The sequence below is a fragment of the Anolis carolinensis genome, chromosome 5 (assembly GCF_035594765.1).
Source record: "Anolis carolinensis isolate JA03-04 chromosome 5, rAnoCar3.1.pri, whole genome shotgun sequence".
Lineage (NCBI taxonomy): Eukaryota > Metazoa > Chordata > Lepidosauria > Squamata > Dactyloidae > Anolis > Anolis carolinensis.
This window is the reverse complement of record NC_085845.1, coordinates 170,014,159-170,035,047: the sequence shown is the minus strand read 5'-3', so window position 1 is coordinate 170,035,047 and position 20,889 is coordinate 170,014,159. Positions and strand designations below refer to the sequence as shown.

The window sequence follows — 20,889 nt, the reverse complement described above, 5'->3', positions numbered from 1 at the left end:
GCTCTATTATTATTATTTATTTATACCCCACTTTATCTCCCCCGAAGGGGACTCAAAGTGACAACATAAAAACATTAGCACAGCATTTAAAATATACAAATATTAAAACAGAATTAAATATAAATAGTATTAAAAGATTCACAGTTAAAACCATTCAAACTTATTTGATGCATATTCAAAGCTAAAACCACAGCACCCCCTGAATTGATCTTAAAAACCTTCACCTTTAAAAGCCTGCTTGAATAGAAAGGTTTTAGCCAGCCGCCAGAAGGACAGCAAGGACCAGAGTCGTGGGGCAGCCACTGAGAAGGCCCTCTCCCTCTCTCTCTCTCTCTCATTCCCAGCTATCGTGCATGAGATGGAGGTGAGACCAAGAGAAGGGCCTCTCCTGAAGATCTCAGGGCTTGGGCAGGTTTGTACAAGGGGATGCAGTCAGCCAAAAATCCTGGACCTGAACCGCTTTAAAGGTCATAACCAGCCCTTTGAATTGTGCCCAGAAACAGACTGGCTGCCAGTGGAGCTGCTGCAGGAGGCGGGTTGTCCGCTCCCTGTAGCCAGCCCCAGTGAGCAACCTTGCTGCAGCTCTTTGGACCAGCTAAAGTTTCCGAGCCCTCTTCAAAGGCAGCCCCATGTAGAGTGCGTTATAATAATCCAAATGGGATGTAACTAAGGCATGGATTACCGTGGCCCAATCTTTCACAGTAATGAATCAGAACAGAAGAGAATGCTGGGCATTGATGATAATATAATATACTTTAATATACTTTATTTATATTCCGCTCTAGCTTTCCGAGGGGACTCAGGGCAGATTACAGAACACATGTATGGCAAACATTCAATGCTGTTATACAATTAACAAGGACAGGCAATACATAAACAGAGGTATATAAGTTTCCCCATCTTTTTCCTTCTCTGGCATCTGGAGGCTGTGCTCAACTCCGGCTACGGGGGGTGCTGTCGCTCCATCTTCCATGCCGAGGAGCACTGTTGTCTTTAGACGCCCTCCATATCAAATCGCCTTATGGGTGCCTTTTATAATCTCGCTTTTGAAAGCAGTACCTATTTATCTACTCACATTTCTATATTTAGTCTGCTAGGTGGGCAGGGAGCTGGGGCTGACGGCAGTTGTTCACCTCAACCCAGGCTTGAACTGCCAATCTTTTGATCAGAAGCATTTTCTGCAACTAGCGGTTTAGCCCACTGTGCTAATTATTACATTAATTATTAAAATACCATAAAGTATCACAAAATAAGATGTCCTGGACAAATCAGAAATTAGCCAGTTAAATGAACAACCAAAATATTTAATAGCCAGGTGCTTCTTAGGCTGTTTGGTGTTTAGGCTGTGCAGTGGGATGGTCAAATTTGCTGAAAACAACAATTTATTCAGCGTGGTAGAAACAGAAGGGAATAGCTAGGAGCTCCAAAAGGATCTCTCCAGACAGGTGAAAATTGAACCAGTGTGAAGTTAGTACACACAAGCAAATTCTGTGCTGGGATTCATTAGGAAAGGCATTAAAATAAAAATAAATAAAAACCAGAAGGAGCAGAATAGCTTTCACCTAGAGTGCGCATCTGTCAGTAGCAGTACAGGCATGTGATGGAGCCTTCCCATTGCAGGGTTTTTAAGGCAATCTGCCAACATTTCTTTCGCCCACTTTCTTCTCTGCTTTCAGCATAACTTGGATTCCTCTTTGACTGAACTCCCGGCAACTTGACCTTGTCATACATCACAGTTACTCTTAATTTGAAACTCTTCTCTACTTGCATCCCCTTGGCTTGCATTCTGATAATTTCTGCTTGTTCCTTCAAATTATCAGTTTCTAACTGCACTAACCCCAATCTGCCTCTGACGTCTTCTGCCTTGTAGCTCTATATGTCACTATTGGATGCTTACAGCACTTAACCAGGACATCTAACTCTACTGACTAGAGGGTAGTATGTCTTTGAAAACCATTTGCTGGGGAACAACAACAAGAATGGATTATTACTCCTTGGATCCTGTTTGTGAGCTTTGCAGAGTCTTCTGAGTGATAACTGTGGGAAGAAGGATAAATAAGCTAGACTTTTGACATCCTTATGTTGTTATTAGCTTTCGTCATCAACAGCGCAATGAGAGCATCTGCAATCTGTCTCTCACAGGACCACCTATTTGGCACTGTAGTTATTTGGAGACCCGCAAGTCCACCAAAATGCAAACAGCCCTGCAAAATTACTACAAGAGCATCCTACTTATCTCAACCTTTATTTCACTCTGGAGTGGATTGCCACGATCTCCTTATTTTCCTAAGCTCCCAAACAGAGGCACTTAATAGATGCAGGAATTAGTCTGAAAGCAAAGAGTAGTACATATATCAATGGTAAGACACATTCCATCCCTGCTATCTCCATATAGGCTTGGAATGACTGTGGTATGATATCCTGGAGACCTCCTACCAATCAGAGTAAGTAATAGTAAAGGTAAAGGTTTCCCCTGACATTAAGTCCAATCGTATCCGACTCTGGGGGTTGGTGCTCATCTCCATTTCTAAGCTGAAGAGCCTGCGTTGTCCATAGACACCTCCAAGGTCCTGTGGCCAGCATGACTGCATGGAGCGCTGTTACCTTCCCGCTGGAGCAGTACCTATTGATCTACTCACATTTGCATGTTTTTTAGCTGCTGGGTTGGCAGAAGCTGGAGCTAACAGCGAGCTCTCACTCCGCTACCCGGATTTGAACCTGCGACCTTTCGGTCCGCAAGTTCAGCAGCTCCGCACTTTAACACGCTGTGCCACTGGGGGCTCCAGAGTAAGTAATACTCAACTATAAACAAGGCTGGGTTAAGAAATGCCTGTGTCCTAAACTATGGAAAGTTTAAGTGGCTCCATAATATTATTAAAATAAAACAATGCATGTTATTCCAACATAATTTGGAATGGGGATGGCTCTAAGTCAGATCTTGTACATAAAAGCACTACTGCCTAGATCAGGCATGGGCAAACTTCGGCCCTCCAGGTATTTTGGACTTCAACTCCCACTATTCCTAACAATTCCTCTGAACCAGTGGGTCCCCAGGTGTTTTGGCCTACAACTCTCAGAAATCCCAGCCAGTTTACCAGCTGACAGGATTTCTGGGAGTTGAAAGCCAAAACATCTGGAGACCCACAGATTGAGAGCCCCTGCCTACATCAAGGGTAGGAATCATGTTGGACTGCAAGTTCCAGCAGCTCTAGGTTAGAACTGCTGGATATTGTAGTCCAGAAACATCTAGAGGAGCACATACTCTGGCATAAATATAAATGCTAGCCCCTCACAAATCAATCAGTAGGATTCATTAAATGTTTACTTTCCTTTTCGCAATTGATTTAATAGGTCTATTCTAACTGGGACTAAGATATGTACCGCAGTCACTGTGTGACTCAATACTAGGCAGTTGCCTATGTCCAGAAGTGCTGTGAGCATGCCCTTTAGACAAGGAATCTGTACCTTGGGTTACTGTGAGTTTTCTAGGCTGTATGGCCATGTTCCAGAAGCATTCTCTCCAGATGTTTTGCCCACATCTGTGGCAGGCATCTTCAGAAGTTGGGAGGTACGTCAGGAGATAATGCTTCTGAAACATGGCCATACAGCCCGGAAAATTCACAGCAACCCACTGATTCCAGCCATGAAAGCCTTCGATAATACCATCTGTACCTTCTTTCTACTTTTTTCTTGGCCGACCTGCAGACTGAGGTAAAGAACAAAGCCCTCCACTTTGTTGTTTGTACAAAACCCAACCAGACTGACAGTTGAGTCTTCTGCGCAAGTGATAGGAAAGCATCTCCCACTGGTGGGGATATGGCAGGTTCCATGGCAGTCGCAGCATCTGCTACTGAAAAAAATTGCTACCTCGGTATGCTCAGAGGTCAGCTCTGACGTAAGTGCTATCACTGACAAACTGCTAGAGACAAGGTTTAGGAGAGTAATCTAAAGGCGACGTCAATGATCTTTTAACTCTTGGAGTTAGAATTACAAGACAATGGGTTATTAAGTTCAATATAAGAAAGTGGAGGGACCAGAGCAAGAAACAGAAAGCTAACCAGGTCCTATTCTTAGACAGACTTACATAATCTCAGCATCACACTGCCCTGAAGCCACCGGAATCTCTAGCTTCATGTCCTTTGACGAACATAGATGTAATAAAAAGTTACATTTTTTGTGCTGTAGGGACAACTCTTGATTGACAGGCAGGAGAACGCAACCACAGTGAGAGAGAATAGTAGGGTTTGCCAGGTCAAGCATATAATACACCTTAAGGGTAAACATGCTTAGCCCCATGGAAGTACCGTATTTCATCGAGTCTGACGCACAGTAATTTCAGCACCAAGAGAAAAAAATAAAATAAATATTATATATTTATAAAAAACACCCGAGATTCTAAGACGCACCCTGTTTTTTGAGATGTTATACAGGGAAAAGCATGTCTTCGAATTGGAAAAATACAATAGTTTTAAAATATGTCAACCAGAGAAGGCCTTCTTCCTCTCCTGCTATTCCCTGTATTTGAATAAATGTTTAGGAGACTGACCAGAGAGATCCCAAGGCATGGAAAGTCCTTTAAATTGTAGCAAAACTGAGAAATGTTTAAGTGTCAGGAAGTGTTAATTTGGCTTAGCCAGCTAAAGAAGGCCGGAGGGCTGCATTCATCTCCTAAGATATCATGGAGGATCTCACACCACTGTACCTGCTCCTGTTGGAGCCTCCAGTGGCCTAGGGGATAAAAGCCTTGTGACTTGAAGGTTGGGTTGCTGACCTGAAGGTTGCCAGGTTCGAATCCCACCCGGGAAGAGCGTGGATGAGCTCCCTCTATCAGCTCCAGCTCCATGCGGGGACATGAGAGAAGCCTCCCACAAGGATGGTAAAACATCAAAACATCTGGGAGTCTCCTGGGCAACTTCCTTGCAGACAGCCAATTCTCTCGCTCCAGAAGCAACTCTGGTTGCTCCTGACACAAAAAAACAAAACAAAACCCTGCTCCTATTTAAATAAATAATTTTTCTGCACAAATGCCTTTGAGGGGACATGAGGCATTTTCACTATGTTTGGGGGGCCTAGAGGACATTTTGGGTTATTTTGAGGGGGGAAACTGAAAAATTTCACAAATTTTTGACCCTTATGAGCCCATGCTGAGCTTCAAAAAATGGTAGAAATGCCCGCCATCTAGAGAGATTAACTGGGGTTATTCTATTACGAACAAAAACAAAGCTGTTGAGGCCCATGGGCCACAAAAACGGACCTGGAAGAGTATGTGTTGCCCATAGATCATTCTTGGCCCTGTGCTAAATGCAACACTTATTCAGACATGTCCTATGTCCCTCCAGCTGAGATAAGGCCCGTCTGTAAAGAAATACATGTTGCAATTGCAATGCAAGTCATTCTGAGTCCTCTCCTTGCTATTTAGTGTAAGACGGGAGATGCTAATCAGGAAAAGTATTACAAAGTTCGGCAAAGTGGAACTACGACATACGCAGCAGCAGGAATTCTCACTCAAGACGCCTATTGATTTATGGCGCCCACATGAATTTTGTAAGGTTTTCTAAACAAGGAACATTCAGGCCTCTTCTAAACTGCCATATAATCCAGATCATCAAAGCAGATAATCCACATAATCTGTTTTGAACTGGATTATATGAGTCTATACTGCCATATAATCCAGTTCAAAGCAGATAATCTGGATTTTATATGGCAGTGTAGGAGGGACCTCAGAGATGTTTTTCCAGCTCCTTCCTCTGAAATATTCCTTACAGCACCTGGGGTTTGTTGGCAGTCTCCCATCCAAGTACAAACCAGATCTGACCCTGCTTCGCTTCCAAGAGAGGATCAAAGAGCCCAAATGTGCCGAACCTCAGTAAACCACCAGACAATGCAGAATACTGGCTGGGGATGGAAGGTGTCGCCCAGCACACCTGAACCTTCCTTTGTATGACAACTAAGGTGGTTTACCTGTGATAAAAAGTGCCACCCAATACATCTGAACCTGTGTTGGAGGAAGGTTGTCCTGAAGACAAAACAGTTTTTGGAGATGAACATTGATGGTATTGATTTGATACATGAATACTTAGAAGTAAATCAGAAATCAGTAGGGTATGTGTTATAGGCTTTAAATTATACTATGTAACAAAATTCGAAAAAAAAACTGACCCCTAGTTTGAAAGTGTTATTTCCTGCTTAATTATGTGGTACTTACTTTGAAAGTAGTTGTTCTACCTCAAAAACTTCAATTTTGTGGCTCCTACAACCTATGTTAAATTAGTTGAAACTCTATGAGATATTCACTGGAAAACTATAGCAAAATGTGCTACTGGATGTCCCACAAAAACAACGTTTTTGCAGTTTAATAAACATTTCCTGTGTTTTTATAATTAGGAAACGGCATTTATAACCCAGGAACAAAAACTGTGTTACATAGTGTTATAGTTTGTATTTTTTTTTAGTGTTGTGAACTGTATTGGGTCCCAGGGAAATTAGGCAAACCTCTACATTTTTAATATTCTGGAAGGAATTGAAATCTGGTTTTATAAGCAAGCCTTTGATAATGGTTAAACATAACTACACATAATGGCCGGAGAACCTAATTGGACTACACTTGGTCTCACTAAACTGAGCAGTGGTGGAGATGTTTTAATTGTTTCATACCATATAATTCTGGTTTTAAAGGGTGGATTATGTCTATTGTTAATTTGATATGTTTGGTTTACTTTTTCACTTTTATGGATTGTTTAGTTACTTGTGTTGATTCTACTTAAATTGGTTATTTGTTGATTGTTTTATTATCACAATTTTATTTTGATTATTATTGTGTTATTTACACTGTTTCAAGCTGCTTCGAGTCCCCTCAGGGAGATGGGGCAGGGTATAAATAAATTTATTATTGTTTATTATTTAAGTGAAGAAAGTAAGATATAAATAAATATAACAACAACAACAATCACCATCATCATCAAAAGCTCCTCCCGCCTGAAGCTTGCTAAGAAGGAAGTCACATGCCAGATATGCACCGGATTACTCTGTAAAGCCTCCAAATCCTAGACAGATCTGTCTCTCATCCAACTTCACAGCAATTATATAACCATGGAGTAGAAATGCCTGCTTGGAAGGAAGCCCTGCAGCAGTGGCCCCTTGAAAGACTTCAGGTGAATCTACACTGTAGAATTAATGCAGTTAGACACCACTTTAACTGCCTTGGCTTGATGCTAGGAGTTGTAGTTTGGGAGTTGTACCAACACTCATAGAATCACAGAGTTGGAAGAGACCTTGTGGGCTATCCAGTTCAACCCCCTGCCAAGAAGCAGGAAAATCGCATTCAGAGCACCCCTGACAGAGCACCCCATACAGCCTCTGCTTAGAAGCCTCCAAAGAAGGAGCCTCCACCACACTCTGGGGCAGAGAGTTCCACTGCTGAACAGCTCTCACAGTAAGGAAGTTCTTCCTAATGTTCTGGTGGAATCTCCTTTCCTGTAGTTTGAAGCTTCGCGTCCTAGTCTTCAGGGCAGCAGAAAACAAGCTTGCTCCCTCTTCCCTATGACTTCCCCTCACAGGCCATCATGTCTCCTCTCAGCCTTCTCTCTTGCAGGCTAAACATGCCCAGTTTAAGCCCCTCCTCATAGGGATTGTTCTTCAGACCTTTAATCATTTTAGTCGCCCTCTTCTGGATACATTCCAGCTTGTCAACATCTCCCAGAATTGGACACAGTATTCCAGATGTGATCTGACCAAGGCAGAATAGAGCAGTATTATGACTTCCCTGGATCAAGACACTAGACTCATATTTATTCATGCTAAAATCTCATTGGCCTTCTTTGCTGCTGCATCGCATTGTTGGCTCACGTTTAACTTGTTATTCACACTGCTATCAAGCCAGTCGACCCCCATTCTGTATATTTGCATTTCATTTTTTTCTGCCTGTGGAGTATCTTGCATTTGTCCCTGTTGAAATTCATTTTGTTAGTTACGACCCATTTCTCTAATCTGTTAAGATCGTTTTGGGTTCTGCTCATGTCTTCTGAAGTATTAGCTATCCCTCCCAGTTTGGTGTCATCTTCAAACTTTATGATCATGCCTTCTAGCCCTTCATCTAAGTCATTAATAAAGATGTTGAACAGAACCGGGCCCAGGACGGAACCCTGCAGCACTCCACTCGTCACTTCTTTCCAGGATGAAGAGGAAGTATTGGTGAGCACCCTCTGGGTTCGTTCTCTCAATCAATTACAGATCCACCAAATGGTAGTTTTGCCTAGCCCACATTTGACTAGTTTGTTTGCCAGAAGGAGGTGGGGGACCTTGTTGAAGGGCCACCTTACTGAAATCCAGATAGGCCACATCCACGGCATTCCCCGCATTTACCCAGCTTGTAACTCTATCGTAAAAAAGAGATCAGATTAGTCTGGCATGATTTGTTTTTAATAAATACATGTTGACTATTAGCGATGACAGCATTTGTTTCTAAGTGTTTGCAGACCACTTCCTTAACGATCTTGTCCACAATCTTGCCCGGTATTGATGTGTGGCTGATCAGACGGTAATTGTTTGGCAGAGAAGACTAAAGACCTTATAGCACTGAGCCGGGGCAGTGAAAGTTGTGTCAAACTGCATTAGTTCTATAGTGTGGATCAGGCATGGGCAAACTTCGGCCTGCATAGACTGTTAGGATTTGTGGGATCTGAAGTTCAAAACACCCAAGGGCCGAAGTTTGCTCATGCCTGGTGTAGATGTAGCCTTCCTCTTGGCCTCAGGTTGAATCCTGGAAGCATGCCTCTCACCATTGAGGCTGCATCTACACTGCAGAATGAATGAATACAGTTTGGCAATGTGTTTAAAGACCATTGCTGAATGCTACGAAATGCTGGGCTTTGTAGTTTGGTGGGGAACCAGCAGTTTTTGGCAAAGAAGGCTAGATGTGTTGTTGAAGGCTTTCATGGCTGGAATCACTGGGTTGTTGTGAGTTTTCTGAGCTATATGGCCATGTACCGGAAACATTATCTCCTGACATTTTGCCCACATGTATGGCAGGCATCCTCAGAGGTGGTGAGGTCTGTGGGAAACTAGTCAAGTGAGGTTTATATATCTATGGAATAATGTCCAGGGTGGGAGAAAGAACTCTTGTCTGCCTGAGGCAAGTGTGAATGTTGCAATTGGCTACCTTGATTAGCATTGAATGGCCTTTCAGCCTCAAGGCCTGGCTGCATCCTGCCAGGGGGAATCCTTTGTTGGGAGGTGATTAGCTGGCCCTGATGGTTTCTTGTCTGGAATTCCCGTTTTTGAGTGCTGTCTTTTATTTACTGTCCTGATTTTAGAAGCCAGCATGATGAGCACTAAATAGCCTTTCAGCTTCAAAGCCTGGCAGCTTCTTGCCTGGGGGAATCCTTTGCTGGGAGGTGATTATCTGGCCCTGATTGTTTCATGCTTACAATTCCTGTTTTTGAGTGTTGTTTGTTCTTTATTTAAAGGTAAAGGTTTCCCCTGACGTTAAGTCCAGTCATGTCTGACTCTGGGGGTTGGTGCTCATCTCCATTTCTAAGCCGAAGAGCCGGTGTTGTCCGTAGACACCTCCAAGGTCATGTGGCCGGCATGACTACATGGAGCGCCATTACCTTCCCGCCGGAGCGGTACCTATTGATCTACTCACATTGGCATGTTTTTGAACTGCTAGGTTGGCAGAAGCTGGAGCAACAGCGGGTGCTCCCGCCGCTCCCGGGGTTTGAACCTGCAAGTTCAACAGCTCAGTGCTTTAACACACTTCGCCACCGAAGTCCTGATTTTAGATGCCAGCTTGATGAGCACTGAATGGCTTTGCAGCTTCAAAGCCTGGCTGCTTCCTGCCAACAAATGATTCCCCCACCCACCCACCCAGGAAGGAGAAAATGCTTCTGGAAGAGGACTATATAGCCCGGAAAGCTCACAGCAACCAAAGGTTTTGCAAAACTCCTAGGATTCCTTACCACTGAGACCTGGCAGTGGAAGTGGTGTCAAACAGTGTAGATCAGGCATGGGCAAACTTGGGCCCTCCAGGTGTTTTGGACTTCAACTCCCACAATTCCTAACAGCCTACCGGCTGTTAGGAATTGTGGGAGTTGAAGTCCAAAACACCTGGAGGGCTGAAGTTTGCCAATTCCTGGTATAGATGCAGAGGGGAAGGAAGATAAGAGGGAAGGAGGGAGGGAGAAGAGCCTCTCCATTCATTCCCCGCCAAGGACCAAAGGCGGGAGGGTTGAAGTTACCTGGCGCGGCGGCGTGAGGGTCCCGTCCACGTCGAAGAGGCAGAGGATGCGCTTCCGTCCCGGGGGCGCCTCGGAGGCCATTGCAACCCGCAGCCTGTCCCCTTCCTCCCGGCTTCCCTCCCTTCCTTCCCGCCGCCTTTCCTTCTTGCCTCTTCCTTCCTCGGCGGAGTCAGTCTGCCGAGGGGCGGGAGGGAGGCGCTGGCCCGCCGCGGAGCCAATGGCGTCGCCGAAGATCCGCCTCGTGACCCGGGCGAACCGGACTGGCAACACGTACCCGCGCGCCAAGGAGAACAGCAGGAGGAGGAGGAGGAGGAGGAGGAAGAGGGGAAGCCTTGCCTGCAGCTCCTGCTTCCTGTTTTCCTGCTTCTGCAGGCATGGGCAAACTTGGGCCCTCCAGGTGTTTTGGACTTCAACTCCCACCATTCCTAACAGCCGGTACCGGCTGTTAGGAATGGTGGGAGTTGAAGTCCAAAACACCTGGAGGGCCCAAGTTTGCCCATCAGCCTTTTCCCCAGATAAATATTGGCATAAAATCCCAACAAGACCCCGCCTATGAATGCAGCGTTAAAAACCTAACACCAAACAACCAGGGCCAGTTAACACCTCCCAACAAAGATCCCCCCAGGCTGGAAGAAGCCATGCTTTGAAGCTGCAAGGCTATTCAGTGCTAATCAAGGTGGCCAGTTGCAACATTCATACTTGCATCCAACAGACAAGAGTTCTTTCTCCCACCCTGGACCTTCCACAGATATATAAACCCCACTTGCCTAGTTTTCCAACAGACCTCGCAACCTCTCAGGAAACCTGCCATAGATGTGGGCGTCAGGAAAGAATGCTTCTGAAGCATGGCCATACAACCCGGAAAACTCACAGCAAGCCAGTGATACCAGCCAGGCCATGAAAGCCTTCAACAACACAATGACAATGGACCGGGCTGTGGCGCAGGCTGGAAAGCAAGCCAGCTGCAACAAATCAACAAATCACTCTGACCAGGGGATCATGGGTTCGAGGCCAGCCCGGTGCCTGCGTCTTGTCTCTGTCTCTGTTCTATGTCATGGCATTGAATGTTTGCCTTTGTGTGTGCGGTGTGATCCGCCCTGAGTCCCCTTCGGGGTGAGAAGGGCGGAATATAAATGCTGTAAATAAATAAATAAATAAATTGGGAAAAGCAGATGATGGGAGGGTGCAGCTATCTCATCTTGTTGTCGACCACGCTTTAGGGGATCGGGCCCTTAAGGAGAGTCCCGATCCGGTCCTGAGAGAACGGACCTTGGCGGAGCCAATAGGAAAATATGAGCAGCAATACAACCTGAAGCCGAAATGAAGAAGGTCCGCCAAAGTTGAAGGAAAATTCCGCCAAGGAGTCTTTATTGAGCGATTCAGCTGAAAAGGACTCTAGTAGTGATCATTCAGTCTACTAGGGTACCATATAATCAAAATACAGCCATATTTATACAAAATTTCAGTCTGACAGCCCTTTGAATTTCCCGCCCCGCTCCCCCGCCCATCTGATCGCGGATAGGCTAGAAGGTTGAACGAGGCGGGCTTTCGTTTCCCGCCTTGCTCTGTTGGCCCAATAGGGAGCTGCTTTTTGTCCCCACTCGAGCCAATCAGGAAGGAGAAGGCGGGAGTTATTGAAACAATGAAGTGACAGGGCAGGAAATATCATATTAATTCCTGCTAGATCGATTTCTAAAGGGATTAATGACAGCAATCAAGGGTTCCTGTCACGTATACAGATTTTAGATATGCCTTGGGGTGTCAGAGGTGGAAGTAAGGATGGGTGGTAATGAGCCATATTTACAGGCTCTGCAGGGCGCCTTCCTGAGGTGTCCTGGAATTTCCTTAGGATGAGATATGACAATGTTTGCCTTGGGGGCGAATCACCTTTTGTTTTTGGGAAGGGAAGCCTGGGTCATAGGAGCTGGGATGGGTTCTAGGGTTCAGGTTGAGTTCAGAATATTTCCTATTTGATTTCATGACTTGACAATTATATGAAATAAAATGAAAAATAAAACAAAGTTGGAATATAAACCCTGCTGGGAAAAATACATATTTTCCGGGGATCCCAAAGAGTACAAATACATATAGGCAGACAGATAGATTTCATGGAAATAAGGGAGAATCCATAAAAGTGAGTTACATTGCATAAAGGGGAATCATGAGTGATATAAACAATTGAAAAACATTTGATAAGTACGAAGTTCATAACATCTGGGGAACCCAATATGGAAATTCATAAAAGTGGAGTTTTAGCAGCATGATTTTACAATTCATGAAGTTGTTATCTCTTGCCTCAGAGTGCAGGGATAATCCACAGTAAACTCCAGTAAAAAGTCTCAATCACCTTCTACTATAAATATATGGAATATAGAACATAAAGTCTTGATCTTTGAACTATCTTTTACAAAGTCCTGGGGGGGAGGGTGGTCACCTCGATCACAATCTCACACAATTTTGTTTTTGTTGTTATATTATATATATCTATATATATAAAAGAGTGATGGCATCACGGCAATTCACAAAACAACAAAAGTACAGGCCCCCCAACCTCAAAATTTGACAACACAACCCATCATCCACGCCTCAAGGTTGATACAACAAAAAGAAAAGAAAAATAAAATCCTAATTAGAGGGAGAGCAATAATTTTTTTTATCCAATTGCTGCCAGTTTAGAGGGCTAATCTCTGCCCACTTGGTTGCCTAGCAACCAAGGGACAGCCAGGTTTCAGTTAGGGGACAGGCAGATTTAGGCCTCACTTAGACTTCTTCCACAGATTATCTAATTTGCACTGGATTATATGGCAGTGTAGACTCCAGGCCTTTCAACACAGCTATATAACCCATTTATAATCTTATATTATCTGCTTTGAACTGCTTTGATCTTGACTCCACACTGCCATATAATCCACTTCAGTGTGCATTTTATACAGCTGTGAAGAAGGAGCCTCATATAATCCAGTTCTGAGCAGATAATATAAGATTAGAAATATACAGTAGAGTCTCACTTATCCAACGTAAACAGGCCGGCAGGATAAGTGAATATGTTGGATAATAAGAAGGGATTCAGGAAAAGCCAATTAAACATCAAATTAGGTAATCGTTATACAAATTAAGCACCAAAACATCATATTATACAACAAATTTGACAGTAAAAGTAGTTCCATGTGCAGTAATGCTATGTAGTATTTACAGTAGAGTCTCACTTATCCAACACTCGCTTATCCAACGTTCTGGATTATCCAACGCATTTTTGTAGTCAATGCTTTCAATATATCGTGATATTTTGGTGCTAAATTCATAAATACAGTAATTACTATATAGCATTACTGTGTACTGAACTACTTTTTCTGACAAATTTGTTGTCTAACATGATGTTTTGGTGCTTAATTTGTAAAATCATAACTTAATTTGATGTTTAATAGGGTTATCCTTAATTCCTCATTATCCAACATATTCGCTTATCCAACGTTCTGCCGGCCCGTTTATGTTGGATAAGTGAGACTCTACTATACTGTATTTACAAATTTACCACTAAAATATCACAATGAATTTAAAACACTGACTACAAAAGCATTGATTATGAAAAGGCAGACTGCGTTGGATAATCCAGAACATTGTATAAGCGAATGTTGGATAAGTGAGATTCTTCTTTAATATGAAATAATTACTGGGATAGAATAATGCAGAACAATATAATCTCTAAAACCAGGACAGTAAATAAACAGGGGAATTCCACACAGGAAACAATCAGGGCCAGCTAACACCTCCCAACAAAGTATTCCCATCATCAAAGTCTGGCAAATCCTGTTTTCTCAGGGCCACAGACAGTAGAAGCACATAAAATATCGCAAACAACATCACTCTGAAAACAAGGGTATTCCAGACAGGAAACAATCAGGGCCAGCTAACACCTCCCAACAAAGTATTCCCATCATCAAAGTCTGGAAAATCCTCTGTTTTCTCAGGGCCACAGACAGTAGAAGCACATAAAATATCGCAAACAACACCACTCTGAAAACAAGGGAATTCCAGACAGGAAACAATCAGGGCCAGCTAACACCTCCCAACAAAAAATTCACTCGGGGAGGAAACAGCCAGGCTTTAAAGCTGCAAGGCCATTACATCCTAATCATTTTTCCTAATTGCAGCATTCATACTTGCCTCCAACAAACAAAAAAAACCAATCAGAAATATTGTATATTCACAACCTTTAGGAAATAATATCCCCTGATGGCGCAGCGTGTTAAAGCGCTGAGCTGCTGAACCGAAAGGCCACAGGTTTGAATTGGGGGAGCGGAGAGAGCCCCCACTGTTAGCTCCAGCTTCTGCCAACCCAGAAGTTCAAAAACATGCAAATGTGAGTGCATCAATAGGTACTGCTCCGGCGGGAAGGTAACGCCGCTCCATGCAGTCATCCCACATGACTTTGGAGGAGTCTACGGACAACGCCGGCTCTTCGGCTTAGAAATGGAGATGAGCACCAACCTCCAGAGTAAGACACGACTGGACTTAATGTCTGGGGAAAACCTTTACCCTTGACCTTGATGTCCGAAGCGCCAGCATTCAAATTGATTTGAACCCGCAGCGGAGAGTTCCGCAGATCCATCACCAAAGGAACAGAGCGGGACCGCAGTGGACTATTATTAAAGATCTTTTTTTTCTTCACTTCCCCTTCCCTGAACTATGTAACAAATCCCCCCAATAAAAGTAGCATTCATTTTTAACAGTAACACTCTCTATCTGGTTATTTTGTGTCTTTCCCTGACTCCTTCTTTTACACGCAATCCTCCCCCTCCCTCTCTCTCTAACCCGTCCGTCCTTTAAACTCTGGCTGAGGCTCCTCTGCCATAGGTTAATACGGCGGACGATACAAATTGGCTCATATCTTTATCAAAATTACCCCTAGCATGCTCTTCTTTTAGTTCTAACCCTTCCTAAGGCTCCTGGCCCAAAGACCACCAGCGGAACCAAAATCGGTCCAGTTTAAAGCTTCGGAACAGCTGACTGTCAGACGGAGCCGACTGCTCTTTCCAAGCCTTATCCCGGACTTTTCTCTCCCCGCGACCCGCGGAATGGGTTTAAGAGATCACCGGCCCATTCTGTGAGCTGTGGATGATGGATCGCTCTCCCTGCCAGGAAGACATAGTTCTCCAAGGACCCTCACCCTCTCTACAGCTGCTAGGAGGGTGCCTGGACGGGCGCCCTCCGCGTTTCACTCACACCTTCATAATTTTATGAATGAGAAGAACACTCTTCCCCAAACCTACCCCTGAACTTATGAAATCCTATACTTCCAAAGACTGCAACTCACATGTACCTCTTCCCCATGCTATTTCTATGAATTCCTTCCACCACAGATGAACTCTTTTCCCAATGTATCCGTGAATTTTCATATTCTATGAACCTGGACACCCTCATGAATCACTGTTATATGAATTTCTAATCGTTGGCCTAACTTCATGAATTGTAAAATCATGCTGCTAAAACTCCACTTTTATGAATTTCCATGCTGGGTTCTCCAGATGTTATGAACTTCGTTCTTATCAAATATTTTCAATTGTTTATACCATTCATGATTCCCCTTTATGCAATGTAACTCGCTTTTATGGATTCTCCCTTATTTCCATGAAATCTATCTATCTGCCTATATGTATTTGTACTCTTTGGGATCCCCGGAAAATATGTATTTTTCCCAGCATGGTTTATATTCCAACTTTATTTTATTTTTCATTTTATTTCATATAATTGTCAAGTCATGAAATCAAATAGGAAATATTTTGAACTCAACCTGAATCCCAGAACCTATCCCATTTCCTATGACCCAGGCTTCCCTTCCCAAAAACAAAAGGATAACCTGCCACCGCTAAACCCAATCAAATTCAAATTGCATGGACAATATAGGGCTTGAGTCGCCGAATTCGGAGTGTTGACCTAAAGGTGATTCGCCCCAAGGCAAACATTGTCATATCTCACCCAAAGGAAAATCCAGGACACCTCAGGAAGGCGCCCTGCAGAGCCTGTCAATATGGCTCATCACCACCCATCTTTGCTTCCACCTCTGACACCCCAAGGCATATCTAAAATCTGTATACGTGACAGAAACCCGGACACCCTTGATTGCTGCCATTAATCACCCTTTAGAAATCGGTCTAGCAGGACTTAATCCGATAGTTCCTGCCCTGTCACCTCATTGTTTCAATAACTCCCGCCTTCTCTTTCCTGATTGGCCCGAGTAGAGACAAAAGGCAGCTTCCTATTGGGCCAACGGAGCAAGGCGGGAAACGAAAGCCCGCCTCGTTCAACCTTCTAGACTATCAACGATCAGATGGGCGGGGGAGCAGGGCGGGAAATTCAAAGGGCTGTCAGACTGAAATTTTGTATAAATATGGCTTTATTTTGATTGTATGGTATCCTAGTAGACCGAATGATCGCTACTAGAGTCCTCTTCAGCTGAATTGCTCAATAAAGACTCCTTGGCAGATTTTCCTTCAACTTTGGCGGACCTTCTTCATTTCGGCTTCAGGTTGTATTGCGGCTCGTAATTCTCCTTTTGGCTTCGCCAAGGTCCGTTCTCTCAGGACCGGATCGGGTCTCTCCTTAAGGGCCCGATCCCCTAAAACGCGGTTGACAACAACCTTAACTACCACCAATTCCTCAATACTTTATTTCCCATGCCACCATACTTCGCCACAGCAACGCGTGGCCGGGCACAGCTAGTATATATATATATATATATATATATATATATATATATATATATTCGCCCCGGTGGCGAAGTGCGTTAAAGTGCTGAGCTGCTGAACTTGCAGACCAAAAGGTCCCAGGTTTAAACTCCGGGAGCGGCATGAGCGGCTGCTGTTAGCTCCAGCTCCTGCCAACCTAGCAGTTCGAAAACATGCCAATATGAGTAGATCAATAGGTACCGCTCCGGCGGGAAGGTAACGGCGCTCCATGTAGTCATGCAGGCCACATGACCTTGGAGGTATCTACGGACAACGCCGGCTCTTTGGCTTAGAAATGGAGATGAGTACCAACCCCCAGAGTCAGACTTGAATGGACATAACGTCAGGGGAAACCTTTACCTTTACCTTACGCTTTTTCATTCTTAAAAGAGACTCAAGGTTGCTTATCTCTGATACAGGCAATGATGAACGAATGTGCATGCTTAGCCCATGATTACACTATGTAACATGATTTTTGTTCCTGGGTTATAAATGTCATTTCCTAATTGGTTCTATCATAATAATAAAAAAACATGGGGAAAAGTTTGTTAAACTGCAAAACCTTTGTTTTTGTGGGACTTCCTGTAACAGTACATTTTGCTATACCCTGTTTCCCTGAAAATAAGACATCCCCAAAAAATAAGACCTAGTAGAGGTTTTGCTGAATTGCTAAATATAAGGCCTCCCCTGAAAGTAAGACCTAGCAATGTTTTTGTTTGAATGCATGCCCGGTGCCCGCCAAACAAAACATCATAGCATGCAGGATCGGTAAATGTACATAATTATTATAATTATTATTTTATTTTTATACCCCACCTCCATCTCCCCAGAGGGTCTCGGGGCGTCTTACATACCAGTTGTATATGGAAATAATGGTAATAACAAGAAATTCTTGACAGGAGTCACAGTTTGTCTGGTTTAGTTATGTTGGTTTGTGATGACAACTACAGTACAGTATAGAATCAATGTTCATTTTTTTGTTCAATAATGATTATGAATTCTTTTTCATGGAAAAATAAGACATCCCCTGAAAATAAGACCTAGCGCATCTTTGGGAGTAAAAAATAATATAAGACACTGTCTTATTTTCGGGGAAACACGGTAGTTTTTCAAACAATATCTCAAACAATTCAACATAGTTGATGGCAGCCACAAAAACATAGCTGGAGTATAACAAGTAAGTAAGTAAGTAAGTAAAAGTTTATTTGTATACCGCCCTCTCTCCCGAAAGGGACTCAGGGCGGTTTCCAATATAAAATCAGCATAAAACATTGTACAATAAAACACTGAAAACACTATAAAATGCTATAAGAATTAGAAACAAAAACAAAACATAACAATTGACTAAAACAATCACATAAGCAGAAGGAATATAATCACCCAAATAACATGAATCTGCAAAGAAAGAGGGGGAAAAAAGACCACTGAGATGGAGGAGAGGATGGCCTGGAGGGACCACTAGAACTAAAATGCAATGTGATATTCTAAGATGCTTTGGGGCAGAGGAATAAAGTGCAGTGTTTCAAGTCAAAGAGGTGGCCTGTGCGACTACTATAGCTATGGGCTCGGTTATCCAAAGGCGCAGCGGAAGAGCCAGGTTTTAAGCAGCTTTTTGAAGGAAGCCAGGGTGGGTGCTTGCCGGATCTCCTCCGGAAGGGAATTCCAGATCCGGGGAGCAACAATAGAAAAGGCCTGCTCCCTCGTCCCCGCCAACCGAGCCTGGGATGGTGGCGGGAGCGAAAGCAGTGCCCTACCGGTTGAACGAAGAGGACGAGTGGGTTCATAGCGGGAGATGCGGTCAAAAAGGTAGGCGGGTCCTAAACCGTTTGACTTTCAAAGTAAGTACAGTAGAGTCTCACTTATCCAAGCTTCACTTATCCAATGTTCTGTATTATCCAGCGCAGTCTGCCTTTTAGTAGTCAATGTTTTTTTAGTCAATGTTGCAATGTTTTGGTGCTAAATTTGTAAATACAGTAATTACTACATGACATTACTGTGTATTGAACTGCTTTTTCTGTCAATTTGTTGTAAAACATGATGTTTTGGTGCTTAATTTGTAAAATTATAATGTAATTGTATGTTTAATAGGCTTTTTTCTTAATCCCTTCTTATTATCCAACATTTTCGGTTATCCAGTGTTCTGCTGGCCCGTTTATCTTGGATGAGTGAGACTCTACTGTACCACACAATTAAACAGGAAATAACACTTTCAAACCAGGAACAGAATTTCTGCAAATTTTGTTACATTGGAGCCCTCATGGACAACAAATTAAACATGAGCCAACGATGTGATGTAGCAGTTTAAAAAGCCAATAGGATTTAGACCTGCATAAATAGGAGTCTAGTGTCTAGATCCAGGGAAGTCATGCTACCCCTCTATTCTGCCTTGGTCAGACCACACCTGGAATATTGTGTCCAATTCTGGGCACCACAATTGAAGAGAGATGTTGACAAGCTGGAATGTGTCCAGAGGAGGGTGACTAAAATGATCAAGAGTCTGGAGAACAAGCAGTATAAGGAGTGGCTTAAATAATTGGGCATGTTTGGCCTGCAGAAGAGGAGGCTGAGAGGAGACATGATAGCCATGTATAAATATGTGAGAGGAAGTCATAGGGAGGAAGGAGCAAACTTGTTTTCTGCTGCCCTGGAGACTAGGACGTGAAACAATGGCTTCAAACTACTGGAAAGGAGATTCCACGTGTACATCAGGAAGAACTTCCTCACTGTGAGAGCTGTTCAGCAGTGTAACTCTCTGCCCCAGAGTATGGTGGAGGCTCCTTCTTTGGAGGTTTTTAAACAGAGGCTGGATGCCCATTTGTCGGAGGTGCTTTGAATGCGATTTTCCTCCTTCTTGGCAGGGGGTTGGACTGGATGGACTCTTCCAACTCTATGATTCTGTATTGTTTAAAATCGTATGAACTTTTCCCCTTTCTCTCTCTCTTCCCCTTATTTAAAAATTGTTTTCCTGTAAAGCCAATCTGTTCTCAGTTTGTAGGATACAGCCCCATTTATCTGTTGCAGAAGGAAAGAGGAACACTTTTCTTACAGCAGAAGGCTTCCTGGACCAAAGTCCATTTCATCAGGATGTCCTATTATCTAAATTGTTTGTATGTTTATCTAGTGCAGGCCACCCAAAAGACAGTCTTAACTCATCTTCCCCTGTTTTCAAGGGAGGTGGAAGGTTCTTTGTGAATGTTATTTTTGTGTTCACTGAGATAAGAGAGAGAAACCATGGGTGTTGATACAAAGTGCATACAATGACTTAGGCCAATTTTGTCTGCCTTTTGAACAAAGCTCTCTAATTTGAGTGGTGTATGAAGCTTTAGTGCAAAGTGCTGTCATGGGATAGCTTTGGTTGACTTGGTGGAAATGTGTGCTGGGAATACAGGGGGAATATACCTATATTTATGAATACTGATGTAAGTTAATAATAATTTTTAACTGATTTATATTGCACTGTATAATTTTTATATGTATGTTTTATTGTAAGCCGCCCTGAGTCCCCTGTTGGGTGAGAAGGGCGGGATATAAATATTGTAATAAATAAATAAATAAATAAATAAATAAATATATTGGTTCCACTGGACTTTGATTTTCAGTACCATCAAACATGATGCTTTCTGAGCTGCTTGTTGGAATGGACTTGGAAGTATCCCTCCCTGGAGTCCCAACCCTACAAAATGCTACAATAGACTTTCAGTTAACCGACATCCAGGTGGATTGGTAGATGCCAGATAAATGTAGTTTTTGATTGTTTGAGAGTTACTGTTAAAAATATGTCTGATATTATACCATAAACTCTCTATTGACGATATTAACATTGAAACACAGTAATTAAAGGCAAATGAAGACAAATAAAGGTAGACTTCATTTAGCGTAACAATTTTACTGTATTATAAAAACAGCTTTGTGAATGCAGTATGCAATTT

General features: G+C 43.2%; 1 protein-coding gene across 1 annotated transcript in view; it reads right to left on the bottom strand.

The window, feature by feature from the left end:
- pmm1 (phosphomannomutase 1) overlaps positions 1–18,744 on the bottom strand; it is a 37,727-nt gene extending 18,983 nt beyond the window's left edge. The window contains exons 1-2 of the mRNA XM_062982746.1: positions 18,715–18,744; positions 10,236–10,601 (exon numbers count right to left, since the gene is read on the bottom strand). Coding sequence (XP_062838816.1) covers positions 10,236–10,601; positions 18,715–18,744 — 396 coding nt within the window. The remainder of the gene's footprint in view (positions 1–10,235; positions 10,602–18,714) is intronic.
- Positions 18,745–20,889: the final 2,145 nt, after the last annotated feature.